The sequence below is a fragment of the Drosophila novamexicana genome, unplaced genomic scaffold (genome assembly GCF_003285875.2).
Source record: "Drosophila novamexicana strain 15010-1031.04,08,12 unplaced genomic scaffold, DnovRS2.1 tig00000462-arrow-pilon, whole genome shotgun sequence".
In the NCBI taxonomy this organism is placed as follows: domain Eukaryota; kingdom Metazoa; phylum Arthropoda; class Insecta; order Diptera; family Drosophilidae; genus Drosophila; species Drosophila novamexicana.
The window spans coordinates 2,382,179-2,399,647 of record NW_020824806.1 but is presented as its reverse complement, the minus strand read 5'-3'; the positions used below and the strand labels follow the sequence as shown (position 1 = coordinate 2,399,647).

General features: G+C 38.3%; 1 protein-coding gene across 2 annotated transcripts; it reads right to left on the bottom strand.

The window, feature by feature from the left end:
• Positions 1–114: 114 nt before the first annotated feature.
• LOC115760941 (gamma-1-syntrophin) lies at positions 115–17,332 on the bottom strand. Of its 2 annotated transcripts, XM_030702521.1 has the most exons (11): positions 16,888–17,332; positions 16,715–16,773; positions 7,180–7,262; positions 6,934–7,083; positions 6,562–6,847; positions 6,327–6,491; positions 6,082–6,266; positions 5,859–6,017; positions 4,488–4,712; positions 3,294–3,497; positions 115–3,185 (listed from the first exon to the last, which is right to left on the bottom strand). In XM_030702521.1, the coding sequence occupies exons 3-11, from the start codon at positions 7,237–7,239 to the stop codon at positions 3,075–3,077; spliced, it is 1,545 nt and encodes a 514-aa protein (XP_030558381.1). In that variant the 5' UTR covers positions 7,240–7,262; positions 16,715–16,773; positions 16,888–17,332; the 3' UTR covers positions 115–3,074. The 2 variants fall into 2 exon arrangements, with proteins under 2 accessions (XP_030558381.1, XP_030558382.1); XM_030702522.1 differs by lacking the exons at positions 16,715–16,773; positions 16,888–17,332 and adding an exon at positions 8,804–9,644.
• Between the last annotated feature and the right edge of the window lie 137 nt (positions 17,333–17,469).

Below are 17,469 nucleotides of genomic sequence, written 5' to 3'. Positions count from 1 at the left end.
AAAATAATTGTCTTGCTTTTATTTAATCAAAGATATTCAAACAGTTTCTTTCAGTTGCATATTTAAGAGCATTATTTTATTATTATTATAATTTCTTAATTCATTTTCGTCTAACTCTCATTTAAACGAGTACATTTGTTAAGTTCATATATTTGGAATATAAAAATTGCAAATCAATCATACGCACTATCATAAAGTAAATGGTTAATGGGTGGCATATGACTTTTATTTAACTGAAATTTATAGATGAAAGTTAAATGTTTACATTTAAAGCTGAACGTATGTGGATGAATGTAAATGTATCTGAATTTGTAAGCAGCGTTCTTTTGTCTGGTTTTGTGTGCGTTATATATATATATAAGTATTTAAAAATAACAATATATGTGTCTGCACGGCTAAGCAATCGTACATAGATATTCCATATAAAGGTTTTAGCTCAATAAAATATGCATTTAGCCGTTTCCAGCAATACTTTTATGTGTGATACGTATGTCGGGATGCTAGCGCCTTATTTGGTATGCACAGATTATTTTTTGGTATTTGTTGCGGTTGCTTTAATACCCTTGCAGAGAATGACATATTTGTAGCAAATCAATAAATATAGAAATATGTCGATCTGAGTCGACGTAGTCAAGTCCTTCAGACAGTTTCTGCAGTTTGTGCATATCTGAACGGATTACTATAGTCAATAGTTACCAGGAATATTCAAAGACGAAGAAAATGCATTGCATTCAAATATCTGCCTTCAACAAGGGTATTTAATCTTCGGCAATCCGAAGTGAACTATTTTCTTGCTTGTTTACGTATGCTGTTAAAAAATAGTTTGCGACAGGACAATTATTTCATTTGTGCTTTTTATTATATTGATTATTTGTGGTGCATTTTACGTATTTTGGTCTGTTTAGGTGCCTTAAAGGGGGGAAATTGGTTGGAGTTCTGAACGAAGAAACATTGCAGAAGCTTGTTCAGCCTCTAAGCCTTGGGTCAGGCATCGAAACTGCGAATTAAATGAATTGTTAAATACCCGAAAAATGCCTGAACGTGCTCAGTTTGTTATTAGTTAGTACTTTTACATATGTATATATATATAATATATATTGTTTTGTAACTTGGTATACAGTAGTTTAATTACTTCAATTATTTTGTAAATATGTATGAAGTCTGTCTCTAATATTCGATCATTCAGTTGGCGCTTATACAAATTTTGCTATGTGGTGGCCCTTTTCATTAATTTTCTTCTGCAAGGACCTTTCGCTGGTTTTTGTATTTGTATATTTGCAGTCTACGTAAATAGCTTCTTTTTTTTTTGTATTTTTGCCTAGCTGAATGTGTGTATAATGTATGAATATATATGTTTGCAACTATTGCCTAAAATACCATTGCACAAGTATGGAAGTGTAACTAATAAACGGACGCATTTTTAATAACTTCAAGCCAAATGGTAAAACAGCAAAGGACGAATCATAATTAACAAAAAAGTAAGCTAGTGCTCGACTATGAAATACCCAAGGGTTTTATTTATATTTGATTCATTTCCTGAGCCGTAAAAATACGAGTTTCTCGGAGCCGGAACGGAACACAATATTAAGTCCTTTATAATCTATAAATACAGGGTATATATGCTGCAGGGCAAGACATACGCCTGCACGGCCTATGACTCAAAGGACACATATAGGATGCACTGGTATATGATCTTCAGCAAGCCGAAGTATTCTGATGAATTATGGTTCAGTGTATATATATGGAGTTGTTTCCGTGGAAACTTGCAATATCCTGTCACATTTAGCTTTGTCTTGTGTGCACCTGTATCTATGTGTGCACATCTACAAGTGAGTACGTGGGCTTGATAATTGATAATTGATATTATTGATATGATTGCGTTGATGAGTTGCGTTTACAGTTTCTGGCATGTGATTACTTGGAATCCAAGCACACACACGAATACGAATACATATATATATATATATATATATGAGCATATATTTAATATTATTAAGCTGTTTCGACTGTCTTAGTTTGAGTAAAACTGATTTGTGTACAATAAATCAACCATTTGTTCCACTGGAAATGCTTAATGAGTATGAGCAACAAATATTGTTATCCTTCTCTAGTTGTATGTTTGTTGCATTGTTTTGTTTACTTTATGTTATGGATGTGTATTCGCTCAATTGAAAGACACATTTGAATTGACGCACGACATGTTTATGAGCCATAATTACTCGCATATATCTATATGTATATGTGTGTATATATACTTAGTATATATTTACAATGGGATTACTTAAATTGAGGCTTGATTTAAAATCTAGTATGAATACGAATGCGAATTTCGGTGGCTGTGTGTGAGTGCGTGTGTGAGTGTATGCATATTTAAAAATTATGCGTCTAGATTAAAATCAAATTTGAACTTTTGTTTATGCGCCCAAATGAGATGCATGCTTATAAAATAATAGATTAATGATTTAATATATAAGAAGCGCAACATTTATTGAATAAATAACTAGTTGTAACATTAGCATTTTCATTAAAATTGAAAATTATATTTTCACTATAATGCACATCGTTTTCATTCATTTATAATGTTGTAGTTGACAAAATAATTGCATAAAGCCTAAGATAGATAAATCAAACACGTATCTAAGTGTAATTTATAATTGTTCAGTATATATCGACAACTTTAACTGATTATAGGAAAGAAGCCTAGAGCACGCTTAAGTTTACATGTGTTGCACCAAGAGATTTCACATTAATTTTATCATTCTATAATTTGTTTTATAATTGTTATGATTTATATGCATGTATGTGTGTGTGTGTGTGTATGTATGCAAATGTTTACATTAATAAGTATATTCGGTATATCAAATCTAACAATATTTAGGCTAGTCAATTTTAACTAATTCAATAATACATACAAAACATTTGTTTACTTACACACTGCATAATTATAGCCTGTTTACGATAAATAGCTTATATACTTATATAATTGATGTGTATTTTTGAAATACAACTTGTAGTTGCTTAGCTTATAAATGTTTTGATTCTGCATATATCAATCAATATCAATCTAGCCAAGCTTAGGTCTGCTGTATGGAACTCAAGAAAGCCGGATCCACGGAAGCAACCTTGGCGGTGAGGAACGCATGCATGCAAAATAGCAAGCTTTGCAGTACCTGGCACTCTAATTCCTAGCAAATGATAGAATAAATTATATGAATTATGTATAGGTAACAGCTAGCTTGATTAGGATTAACCAGTTGAAGTGTCTAAATATAGTCATGGCATACGTAACTTGCCTTTGTTTCGATGGCCCGCGTCTCGTTGTCCTGAAAATGTAGCTTCAACTTTGATTTGCCATCGTCGCTGGAGCCGCGCAACTGTGAGAATTTATACTGCCAGACCATGGTGGAATCGGCGCCCTCTGTCAGTGAGAAACCCGCCTGCCAGTCAAGTGTCAGTCCGCCACTTTTGCCGTGATGTGAAACGGCAAAGGTCTTGCGCTACAAATGTGAGCATATATATATATATATATATATATATATAGATGTTGATATAGATATAGCTATAGATGTAGTTATTAGCTGGATACATTTGTGGGCGGGGGCTGCACACTTTATTGATTGAAATCAACTGCTAATTATTAAGTATACGCTCCATCGGACTCTAATAGCTGACGCACTTTCAATACAAATATTCTAGCCACAAAAAACAACAGAGTACAAAAGTTCAATAATCCCTTTGTGTCCTGTCTGTGTAGTCGACCTAACAATTGCGAATTCGTATCGATTCTGGCGTTTGCCAAAATGTCCTTTTTCTGTGTGCGTCGCTTTTGTCGGTCATTGGCTTTGCTTTGACTTTTTAACTACTAACAAGTGTTGTGTCTACACACTGCGATGGGTGTGCGTGCGAGACAAAAACTTACAACATTAAACAAAATGTCACCAACTTTTTGGCAATAATTTCTTTTTAGATAGGAGTAAACAAAAACCTTGACTAACGTTTGAAAATCAGCGCGAGCTTCTAAATAATTTATGAAATTTAAAAGCAATAATGATAATTGCAACTTTAAATTTATGAACACATTTTAAATGATTGCAATTGAAATGCAGAAGAGCCTGTTGCAAATCTTATATTTTTATGTTACTGCAACATTTGATTACTCGAATGGGTAGTTCTTATGTACTCATATCGATTGCCCTTGAGGTCAGCAGCCATGGCCTTTAGTTCAACGCCAATTAAGGCGAGTGGAGTGGAGGGAGGGTGGGTGGTGTGTCTTGTCTATAAATTAACAAGCAATCGGCAATCACGATACTCTTCTTTTGCATAGTGCCTAGCCGGACGGCTAATTACAAACAAACATGCGAAATTATCAACAGGGGAACAAGGCATGTGCATATACATGTATGTATAGAAAAGTCTGTGCATTTAATGGAGGTCAGGGGTACAGGCCATCCCGTCGGATATCTAGCGTTGGTATGTGTGGTACTTACCCCCAATTTTATAACACTGGTCACTATGGCCGCGTTCCAACTGTTCTCAATGCGCAGCAGCTCCTGACGGGTCTCCACGCTCAGATAGCGTGGCTCGTGTCCAGAACTTTGCAGCAGGAAACAATGCTGTCGACTGTCCACGGTCTCGGATTCCTTAACAATGCGAAACATGGTCTGGTAAACCTTATAGACCACCAGAGCCTTGCTTATGCCTGCCACATTCAGCTGCAATAATATGATTTCGTTTTATCAAATTGCAAATGCCAAAAATGTAATGCCACAAATTTACAGCCCCAAGAAACGGGCTTAACACAAGTAATCTAATTTTAAAGAGCATTAAGTGCACATATCTGCTGGCAATCAGGGCACTATGCACCGTCACGGGGGGAGGGAGGGTTAGAGGAGCGGGAAAGTCTATGCAGAACATGGCACATGCCGTGGGCCAACATTTTATGAAAGTTGCATTTGCAGTGCAAAGGCTGCTCATTAGAGCAAAAGTACAATTTTTATGCACGTGTGTATCTCTTTGTGTGCGAGTGCGAGTGTGTGTGCGTCTGTGTGCCAGGGTTGGACTCATGTGAGTGTATTGGGCGGTGGGTGGTTCTATCTTGACACATAAAATTAGCACAGTGTAGAGTGCAGTTGCGTTGAACAACTTTAGGCAAATGTGCACACGGTGCGCGCCAGAACAAAGCCGACTGCAAATGCAGCCATATCAAATTACATTTGAGCCCATAATAAGGCTGACAATTTCAGGTGAATTAGTGAATACAAATAAGGTACGCACATATTAGCTTTAAATTGAATACAACACTTTAAAATTACAACTATTTTAAGGCAGCAAATATTTAGAATTGTAGAGAAATAAACTTAAACTGTAGACTTATAAATGCTTTTGTTGAAATTTAAATAAGTAAAATATTTAAAATATACACTCATATATGTCATTATATATAAGGATATACATATAAGGAGTTCTTAAAACAATTCCCTGTCATTGATTTCATGTATAAACATTAAATGAAACAAATAAATTTGTAATTTAAAATTGCCCGGTCTACTGTAAATATTGCAAGCCTTACATATTTGATAAACATTTAATTTCTAACCACAATTCGCATCTAACAAATATGGTTAGATAATTGCATTGGTTGGAGCCACAGTTATTTATGCATTGGGCCTAGTTGTTGCTCCAAAAGTTTTTAATTTAAAAACAAATTATTTTGGAAAAAAATCTGCTTTAGGTAAATTTAGGAAATTCAAAAAATGTTAATTCTATATAATAATAAAACCAGAAAATTTAAGAAAGCCGAAAAATGCAATGTTAGTTTACAGCTAATTATTAATTATTGAATATTTACACAGACTTACCGGAGGCGTTTCGAATAGCATCACTTCTGTTCCTTTGAGCACTAGAAATCTGGGCTTATAGCTTTGCCACGATATGTTGTTATTGATAACACCCTCGTTCACCCAGCCCATGTACTCGATTCGCTCGCCAACGGCAAAATTTCGATTATAGAGTTTCATCTGTTCAATAAATACACAAATTTAGTTGGCATCATGGGAGGAAATAACCTGAGACGTAAGTTACCTGCAGATGGGTTAGACCCACCACGTTGTCGGTTATCAGCTTTAGCCACTGACTCAGTATCGCCAGCTCATCACAGTGTATGACCCCGGTGGTGACGCCGTTCAGGCCACGCACCTCGAAGGCATTGGGACGCAGCTTGTCCGTGCCGTAGATGTAACGCGTCACATAGGCCATCATTAGCGGTACTAGAGAGGCGAGAAATAGAGGTTCAGCTCGAGTGGGTTGGTTTGGCTGTGCGCTCCTACCTGCCACCACGTCGGTCCAGCGCTTCTCGGGCTCGGAGCAAATTGACATGGGTCGGCTGCAGCTGCGGCTTATGGTGCCGCTGTTCACGGAGGACTTGTAGCCTTCGTCTGCTTTTAGCTCGGCGCATGTGACATCGTTGTCGGAATCGGGTGTATCTTTTGTTACTATAAACATTGATTGAATGTTGTTAATGAAATTCGTTATGTTCGTCATTTCTGAGTGTGTGGTGCTCACATTGCTTCTGCAGGAACGGTGTGGCGGCGCGATAGTGCTTCACTGTGAGGACCACAATGTCGCCGGCATTGCGCAGTATGTTGACCGCATCATCGTGCGGGCATGCAGTTATATATTCGCCATTCACCTTTATAATGGCATCGCCGACAAACAGTTGGCCGGTTATGTCGGCCGCCTGATCCTTGTAGATGCGCGATATTAATATGGGCAATTTATGTTCGGCGCCACCCTTTATGCTCAGTCCTAGGCCGCCCTGTTTCTGCCTCGTTATTTGCACCATACGCTCCTGAAATGTTCAAGGATTGTTGGCCATGTTCACAGAGATTACGGCTAAGTGTTCTTAATGCATATAGCCAAAGTTTATTAACATACCTTGGATTCCATTGGGGGTCCATTGTGCTGTGAGCTTGTTGGCGTAACAATTTCCAACTTTTGCAAGGTCAACAATTCCATTGTTAGACTTAGTCTGAGAGGTTCTGGTCTACTTTTGCCATCGCTGACATGAACCATGCCCGAGCGCACCTGTTGCATGCAATTTTTGTTTTGTTTTTTTTTTTTTTTTTATGATTAATGAGCATCTGCATAAGTATTTCAATTTTTGTTAATTGCTTGGCATACCTTCAAATTTTGATCGAGTTTTTCCTCAATCGGTGTCGCCATTGTGTCCGAGAGCTTCATATTTTTTGTTTACCCAAGATTTGCTTTAAAGCGCATAAACAAGCATTATTTATTAAAACTCTATATTATACACAAGCATTATTTATTTAATTGGGATTATTTATAGCTGGTAACTTATCTCGTGTTTCCACACACAAACACTATTGCTGATTGTCGTAACTTGGAAATAAATATACAGTAAAAGCTCTCTACGGCGGACAGTGAACGTCGCGTGATTTTTGTCTGCTCAACACAAGTCTAGAGTCTTCTGCTGCCAAGCCTTGTTAAGCTCTTCAAATGGTAAGATGTAAAAAATATACAGCTAACAATACTTGAGCATTAATGAAGTCAAATCCTTCAGCACTTATTGAATATTGAAACTAATCCTAGAAACTGATATGGCTTAACAATGATTGCAATTTTAATTAGTTGCGATTGTTTGGCATTGCAATTTATGTTTTGACCCAGTTAATAACACCCACATGCACACCCACTATAGTTGAGAGGGTGTGTGTGTGTGTGTGTATGTGCGCAAGTATGTGAGGGTTTAATGACGTGTTTTATCTATAGTCAGTCTCAGAGTTATATTAGACAGACGGACAGAGGGGTGATTGTTGATCGGATGTTGTTAATATAAACTATATTTTGTCTATTTTATAGTATCGCAAATCAGCCAAATGGCGCAAAACCGCAACAAACAGCAAACAATTGACAGAGGAATAATAATAAATACACACATGCAATTTCGGCGTGGTCAGCAAGGAGAATAGTTGGGATGAGCAATAACCTACCCCACAGTGTCTAATAGAAGTAGTATATATTTAGAACAATATCAGCATTTATATGAGTACATATGTTTTCAATTAAAACGAAAATAAATATGCAACCGGAAAACATTATATTACAAATGACTGAAAATACAGACGCGATTTAAGTGCTCTGTCGGGGCTTCGAGTGTGTCTGCAGCTGGCGAAGGAATGAATAATACAAAAACAAAAGCAACACAAGTGCCGACATAAATACATAAATATATACATATGCACGTATGTTGGCAGGCGTGTGTATAGAGGTGTTGATAAGTATGACTGGCGTATGTGCACACCACTTTCACTGCCCTGGCCCACACCCGCACACCCCTCCTCTTATTGAGCATGAAAACAGATCCCCTCAATCTATTTGAGTGCCAGTGTTTGAAAGCATTTCTGGGGAAAACAGGTGTTATTCCATACGCTCAGCACATGTCGCTATTAAATGCGGAAACGAATGAAAAGTAAGAAATCTGATTTTTCAATTCCAGCGAATTGTATCTGTAAATAATACAAATAACAATGGTTACCCGGAAACCGACATTCGTGTGGCGAATAATTACAATTGCAATATGCCTGGCAACCGAGTTTAAAGACAACCAACCGAACATTTAAAGTTCTATTTGTTTTTATTTTCAACTTGACTCAGGACTTGCTCAAGCCAAAAGGTGTGGGGTTGGAGATGCTAACCGAAACACATAAATATTTCATTTGGACCCATTCAGCTGGCCTGTAAAACTTGCAAAGTACCATCGAGATGATACAATTTATGCACTTACCACAGACACACACGCACACAACATTTGTGTGTGCGTGCCACTCCGAGCTGTTGACCTGGGCTACGGCTACGGCTACGGCGATGGCTACGGCTACCTTTGATTATGGCTATATTACGTGTACTTTGTCGTGTGGCGTGTGCGTGTCTCGAAACTCGTTACGTTAGCCAGCAGGCAGAACCCAGTGGCTCCCTTTTGTGGGTGGTGGTGCTGCTGGTGGTGGTGCTCGCTCTCTGTGGCTCAAACCAAACAAGCCAACATGTTTGGTGAAAGCTGCGCTGCTCTCGCTTGGAGCGCCGTTGACAATCAGCTGTGCTGGTTAAAAGAGCAGCCCGTCAGCCAGCCAAGGGAAACTTTTGGGGGCTGAAGTATTGCACGCACACACTCGCACACACAAATCTTACATATTTATGTTCCACTGTAATTGTTGTAGTATGCACTTAAATGCGACTAAAAATGCACAAGCTGAGCAATTCGCGTACAACGCACAACAGTCAGGAAAATTGTACAACTTTATTGTTATTGCATGTCGCAAAATATTCGCATGATTGCAAATGCATTTATGTCTGATTTTTATTTGCTTGTCAAATACTTTTGAATCACGTTCGGAATTGGGTCACATTTCGGTTAGATTGTTAGATTTTGTGCATTGATTTGATTGTTATTCGCCTTGCAATTGATTAACTAACGTTTCGAGCAGTCAAAACTCGTATAAGTATGCTAACATTTTTTAATTTTCACTGTTTTCTTTGCTGCCTTTTCCCTCCTCTTGCTTCACTTCACTCTGCTTTGAGTGTCAGTTGTTGTTTTTTTTGCCTTCCGCTTCCGCTCGTAGCACAACGTTTTGTCAGGCTGTTCGCGAACGCACTGAAATTCAATTGTAAGTGAAGTCAAATGCGTGCCAAGAGAACAATTCGGGCACAACCTCTCCCTCTCTCACCCACACACACACACACACAAACACACATAGGCACATGTGGGAGGGCATGCACATGATAGCTTTGCAACTTAGCAGAGCACACGCGGCGTTGCCACCCCGTTTGAACATTCTATTTTGAATTTAAATTGTTAAAATTGTTTTGAATGCCCCGAGACTAAACATTATTAACAATTATTACTCCGCTTTCTTTATAAATTATAAATTATTAAATTTACGAATATTTTGGACCCAAATACATTTGTGTAAAGCTCTAGATGTCTGGAGTAGCTGCTCGATAAAAGTCCCGTTGTGCCAAATGCAACAGAGCTTAAAGCTCCAGGCACCGTTCACTTAAGCTTTAGTATGCTATTAAGTTTTGCTCCTTTGCTGGCATTTGAGAAAGCTTAAGCAAAAGTTTAGAATTGTTTATAGCAAAAAATTATAAAAAATAATTTTAGATTAAAAAGCTATTGACAACTTTTCTATGAAATTGCATAGAATTAAATTATAATAAAATCGGTTATTAATTATAATTGTAAAAACACAATTATATTCTTATTTAACTACACGAAGAAATAAATAATGAACATAATAAATGTTTTCCTGCATAAAAGCTCGCTCTTATATTCCGTTGGAGAATTGTTAACAAAGCTTTTGTGTCAAAACTAAGTTCCCAGCTTGCTTTGAGTTGTTTCAGTTCAGAAATGAGCACACAGATGGCGCTTTAAAAATTATTGAGTAGCTAAATTATTGAGTATAATGGTTTCTTGGACATTAATCTAGGGTGTTTAGCGGTGTGTTTAGCTATTCGTATGGGAAAGTTTAGTTTCTCTGATGACCTTTCTAGTAATTAAAGCCATGTGTCTTAATGTTATATGGCATGTGCAAAGTTAAATGAATTTTCGTTAAATGTTAATTAGAGGGCGAGCCCACTTACCTGTGCCTGCTCATTAAAACTTTGGGATTTCGACACTGGGTCTCTCGTCTCTCGTCTCTGGACTCATCCCAGCTTTGTTATTGTTTTCTTTTTGGTTCGGAGCCAAGCGAGCATTTACTTTCGCACAACAGCCACTTTGGGCTCAGTGATAAGCCGCCAAGAATAAATAGCATTCGCAAACAATGGCGGCAAAGTTAATTAATGAGTTGCACAAGTTTCGCAGATTTGCCATTACAGACACATTTCCATATGGATACAATTCGAAAATTGCCCAAGTAAGTGAAAAGGCACACATGAAGTGCCGCCGTTTGGCATGTGTTGGGGCAAACCAGAAAAACTTTTTAATAAACACTTTATTGATGGCAATTGACAATTATGCAAATCGGCCCAAAGGCAATAACAAATAATATGCGAAAGGTGACACAAACTTGAAATGATCAATTTTTTGCCTCTTGAAGTTAAGAGTTCTTGCCACATCTATGTGTCTGCGAGTAGCTAACGCACCCATGGCCGTGCCCCAAGCTGGGGCAGGCGACGTGCTGATGAAGTGACAACAAAAACAAAAACAAGCAGACAAACTTGCAAACACACAAAAATTGCCAGGGGCTGCTGCAATGCGCCCAGATGAAGGAGAAGTTCACAACGCCAACAACACCGAAGGTGACACCCAACTTAATAAACTCTGCCAGGCCGGGGCAGCCGTGGTAGCCGGGGTGGCCGGAATCGCCGAGGCAGCCCGGCAACCCGGCAGGTGCATGGATCATTTCTAGCTTGTGCTCTTTGTGTTTGCGCCTTTGTCTTGACACTCCGGCAGAGAAAGCAATCGGGTTGGGTTGGTTTTAGGTTTTAGGTTTAAGGCGTCGACATTATTGACAAAAGTTTTGCGTGTATTTTTTGAGAAGGGAGGGAGATGGTGGCTGGGAGTTGAAGGTGGCGGCAGGCGCAGCACATTTTTGTTAGCTGATTGAAATTAGTTGAAGCATAAAAAAGTTTGTTTGCTAACAATTTTATACAAAAATATTTCGTTGCAAAGTAAAATTATGACTGCTTTGCATATTTTTCGGTTACCAATGTAAAACTTTAGCCTTTCAACTTATTGGCAAATGTTGGAATTTATGGGCCTGTGCCGGCAACCGGCAACCGTCCTGAGCCAATGTTGGTTTTATTTTGCCAGCAATGAGCTGCGGTTTAACAAGCCAACGTTTCTCCATTTTGTTCTTTGTCTTTGTCCCTCTCTCTCCCTTTCTCCCTCTCTCTCGCGTTGTGCGCCTTTTCTAGGCGGTTTGAGGTCTTCTAATGGCATTAGCAGCCTGTCTGTTGACTTTGTTGAGTCTGTTATTGACTTTGCAAATGCGACGCCCTTAAAGCCAAAATGTTGCATACTACGCCCTACGCCCTACGCCCTCCACGCCCATTTGCCTAGTCTGTGCGTCAATCTTTTTAGAGGTAACGCTCAGGCATCTAAATAAAATTACGTATACGCCACACATAAACAAGCTGAAACTAAGGCGTCGTGGCGCAAATTGTAAGTGAATAATTATGTTATATTCTGTGGCCCTAATGAACTTAAGAGCGTTCCCCGGCAGCTTAGACGCATCGTGTCCTGCTCCTCTAAATCCGTGGCACGGCATTTCCCACTCGTCTACCCAGCGAAAGCTGCTGGCATAAAAAAACACCACAACAACATTATGTTGCCACTATGCAAAAGAATAGTGTATACTCTACAAGTTTATGAATAGACGCTTGGCATTGTCTATGATTATAAGACCTACGTTTGATATATGTATATATATAAAAAAAAAAAAATATATATATATATATATGTATTTTTTATATATTTTGTTTTGATTTTCCTCCAGCTATTTACTTAAACTATTCTGATGGTATTAGTTTCCTTCGAAGACTCAAGGCTATTCTATTTTTTGAGTATGTAAAATTCGAACTAGTTTAAAAATCTTACAGAAGCATGTACTTACGAGTGGATGATTTTTCGCCTTACGACCACGTGAGAAAGTAAGGTACTTATAAATCGCTGGGTCGTCATGCGAGTCCCAGGGCTGTCTTAAGTTCATGCTTTTCTCTCTGTAAAAACTACTTTATCTTATTTCCCTTAAAGACAAACACATGTGCTGCTTTCCTATAGGATGTCCACCACAGATATTTGTGCACACAAAACATGGCATGCCCCGCGGCTTTTTGGATTTTCAAAATACTCAAAGCACGTCCAGTTATAGAAAATGCGCTTGACGAAACATTGTAAACATTTAATTACGAGCGATTCTGTGTGAACTGAAGCTTCTATAGCTTATGAAAATCAATTAGCCAAGCGACAGCGAATAGTTTGTGATTTTCAATCGAATGTGATTGGCATTGGTTTGGCATTAAGCACTAACTAAATGCACTCAAAATGATATAAACGTGTCCATGCTTCGAGGCCAAAGCAAGTGGCACCGCAAACCGAATGAATGCACATATTTTGATTGTGCAACCGCAATGCAGGCCCCGGCACGTCCTGTGCTATCAAAATATTTGACCAAAGCGGGCTCTATGCAAATGCAGCAACAACATTCATTGGGCATTTGTGAAGTGCCAGAGTCTGTCTGCCTAAAAATGTGTAATGAACGGGCGGAGCTCGGTTTTCGGTGCGGGCCAGACGACATAAATCACGTACACATAAATGTATGTATATAAAAGCCACATTAATTTGAAAATATTTTTGTTAATTCCGTGTGGCGTCTTTGCAAATTGAATGTATTTGCGCAAAAGTGCAGCGAATGAGCTCACCTGCACACACACACACCTCTGCAGCTTACAGCTAAAGCACATTGAGAATTAAGTCTAGCATAAAGTGAAACATGCTGGGAATGTTTGAGATGTGCAAAAATGCAAAACAAGCCAACAAATCAAACAAGTGACAGCCAAGTAAGCCAAACAAGCAGAGCAAACAAATTCGAGCCAGAGCCCAAGCCCAAGCCCAAGCCAAAGGCGAAGGCTGAAGACTGGGCCTGAAGCTGCAGCCAGAGCCGAGCGAGTGTGGCACCAACCAGCGGCGGCTCCGACTGCAGGCACACATGCAAAGCTGATGAAGGAGTTTTCCTTTTTTTTTTTTTTGTGAAACTTCAGCACGGAAAATGCATTCAATTTGGCGTGGAGCACGATTCGAGCGAATGCATAGCAATCAAAATGCGGTTAGTTGCGTGTGGCATTGGCGACAACAACAACAACAGTCGCCGCATGAGCAACAGAAACAACAACCGCGGTAACAACACTGACAACACAATGGCAACGACAATAACAACAACAACAACAACAGCAACAATAACAAAAGCAGCTGCAAAAAATGACAATTGTCAACAATTTTAATTTTCATATACACGCCACAGGGACACGAAAAAAAAGCATAAAAACAACAACAAAAACAAGGATAACATGCGCGTTATAACAATGGTACACATGCACATACATATGTGTACATACGCATACATATGCAACATACAAATGGTTTTCAGCGAGAGTCCTTGGTAATGGATGTTTATGAGCTCATGTTGGTCCAAATCGAACAATACGGCCGCTACTGTAACGGCGTTGGCCATCTGTCTGTCCCTCAGTCTGTCTGTCTGTCTGTCTGTCCGGACTGTCGTTTGCCGTGTCCGGTCCAGCTGACCGCAATGCGACATGCAATAGTGTGGGGGGCAAATAATTTTGCAACAGAAGCGCTGTCAATCCGCGTTTTTAGTGTTTACTGTGGCCAACTAGCAGGGCCTAGTCAATGATTTGAAATGGAATTGGATTTTTTAATAGGAAGCGGTCTGCTATATACTCTACTTCAAATATTTATTAACTTTTGAACACTTTAAAAACTAGATTTAATTAATTTGCTCGCTTTACTCAACAAATTTTTAAAAACCAAAATGATTTTAGTTCAACAAGTTCCAAATAAATTTAAATCTAATATATTGCATGGCGTTTCCACTGCGGCATAGAATTGTATTTGCGATATATATATATATTATTCCAATTTTGGTATTATTTAATTTTTTAATTATTATGATTAAAAATCAATTGCTATTCAAATGCGGTTTCAGGCAATTTATGTAATTAAATTTTCATTGATGCTATTTTTACAACCAATATTCTATTATTTTTTCAAAAACAACTAGCACATAAAATAACAATAATCGGAAATCGCATTTTCACTTTAAAGTTCTATAGACATTTAAAATTTCCCAAAAAGTTAATCCAAATGCAGTTGGGCATCACATTATAGATATTCGCATAATATTGGGGAAAAAAGTTGGTATTAAATTCAAATTTATTAAATGATTATAATAACAATTATTTATAAATTGCATTTTTGTGCGTGCTGCAGTTTTTGCTTAGCAAAAAAATAAGCAATTAAAAATGATGATATAAAATTTAATATCTGGTCACACCACACAGCCAATTAGTTAAACAAAGATCGTCAAAATTGGCATATATTAAAAATGTATTTAATAATAAAACAAATTTATAAATTGCATTTAAAATATTGTTTGACTTTGTGCTCGGCAAAGTCAGTTATTTATAATTGCTAATATTAGGATTCATCTGTCATTATTCAGAGAGCAATGAATATTTTGTGCAGCTGGTCACACTGGCTGCATTTTAATCACATCCGCACAGCACATCGCCATAATTGCATTTTGGTGGTTTTGTTTCATTTCGTTTCGTATCGTTTCATTTCGTTTTGCCGACTCTTTGGCTGCGACTGCGGTTTGTTAATTATGAATAATGCAAATTTGATGAGTACATTTTTGCTGCAGCATTTGTTTTCCCACTGCCGTTGTGTGTGCTTCCTTGGCCGGTGTCCTTTATTGTCCATTTTATGGCTTGTTTGCCTGGCCACAGATTTAGTTAATATTTAAAATGTATGCATATTTGAGTGGCTGCTGTGGCTCTCACAAATTATCAATGTTCTTTCTACCATGCATGCATTTCATTGACTCGGCTTTTCACTGAAAATCAAATAAAATCCCATTCAGACGGCTTTTTGATTTATGCACTCGCATTTTAAATCCACGCGCAAAAATTGCATCAGGCGACGTTTGCCGCTAAGCGTATTAATTAATTAAAAATGAGCATAAATAAGTACATAAATCAATTATCAGATTCAATAAGACGCTCCACTGGTGCAGCTGCCTGCGGGCCACGGGCTGGCGCTAGCTTTGGCACCGGGCAATTACTTTGCTGAAAGCCCTGCAAGCGACGAGGACGATAAAAACGGCAACATGGCGTTCAAAGTGCACAAAATGGCGGTAATTCACGCTTTGTTGCTGAGCGGCCATAACGAATGAATGAATGAGCGGCCGCAGAAAAAAGAGGAGCCGTACCAAAAGGATGCCGCTAATAGAAGTGCGGGCGTCGAGGCAAAATAGCAACAGCGAGCAGCGAACAGTGAGCAACGACCAGGGCGAACCGAGTTTGATTGCTTAAAACTAAAATGATAGATTTGACAATACCCCTTAATGAGATTTTGCATGCAAGTATTCAGTTGACACTAGGAATTGACCATTCAGGACCATTCAGGATCATTCAGTATATGTTAGGATTAGTGACTCCTTTGGGATAAAATGAGGACTACTTTTGAATAAATGTTTGTTATATTCATATTTCAATAGGCTTGACTTATCTATAATATTATCAGAGCTGCAAGCCGACTTAGAACCGAACGGGTGCAAGTCCAGATCCAAACATTAAACCAAACCAGTTGCCCAAAAAGCAGCCCAACGAACGAAGCCCAAATATAAGATAAATTTAGCGCAACTTTTGTATATAAAAACATGGACTATGAGCAATATTTTCAGTAGAACGGTCGCGCAGAATTAAAACAAAAATTGTTTCTTTTCATTAAAATTTTAGAAAATATGAGGAAAATAATTTGATGCTAAACCCGGGCTTACATGTGAAACCCCAGCCTGATTAACTTATAACGAAGCCAGGGAACTGTTTGTTTATGCTCGACCCCTTTTTTTTGAATAATTAGTATAAGCCTAGAATAGAGTTACAGACTATCACTAACCTTTTTTTAATGCCCTTCGACTTCAAAATCGGATCTTGGATGTTCTGTTGCCAAAATAGCTGAAAAACAAAATATTTGTAATTATTATTAAATACCCCTCAATATGTATGGAAAATGCTATATTCAAAATTGCAATCACTACATTTTATTCATTGCATTCTTTATGTACTTACTCGTTTCTGCACATGATAATGCCCTGCTCGCTCAATCCATGGGTAAAGGGTATAAAAAGCTGCCATGGCCAGAAAAACTATGCAGGCAGGCTGCACTCTTAACTGTTCAGCGAAGAAAAGATATTGTTAGTTTTTCTTCAGCTTTGTTCAGCTACATTTTCCGCTGCTTGCTGCTCGCTGCCCGCTGCTTGCATTCAACTGCGTGCTAAACTTTTCCTTTGCGTTGCGCTTTCCTTGGCTGCCAAGCGTGAATTGTTCATAAAGTGCGATATTTCTGAGAGTGCTTCGGTCATCGGCGCGCACTCCGGCTATGTCATTAATGATACTTTTTCGTGCGGCTAATGCAATTACTTTTCCCATTTGCACATAATTATTAAAGAATATTCCACATTGATGGACCCGCTGTACATTAAACGATCTCCAGAAGGACAATCCTATGATGGCAGTGCACTTAAATCAAATAAGAACTTGGTAATCAAATCATGCGCAGGCAGAAGTGAATGCCACAAGTTGCAGGTAAAACCGAAGACAAATTTCACATGAGAACTTTTTCAAGAGAGTCAGTCAAGCATATTTGACAAA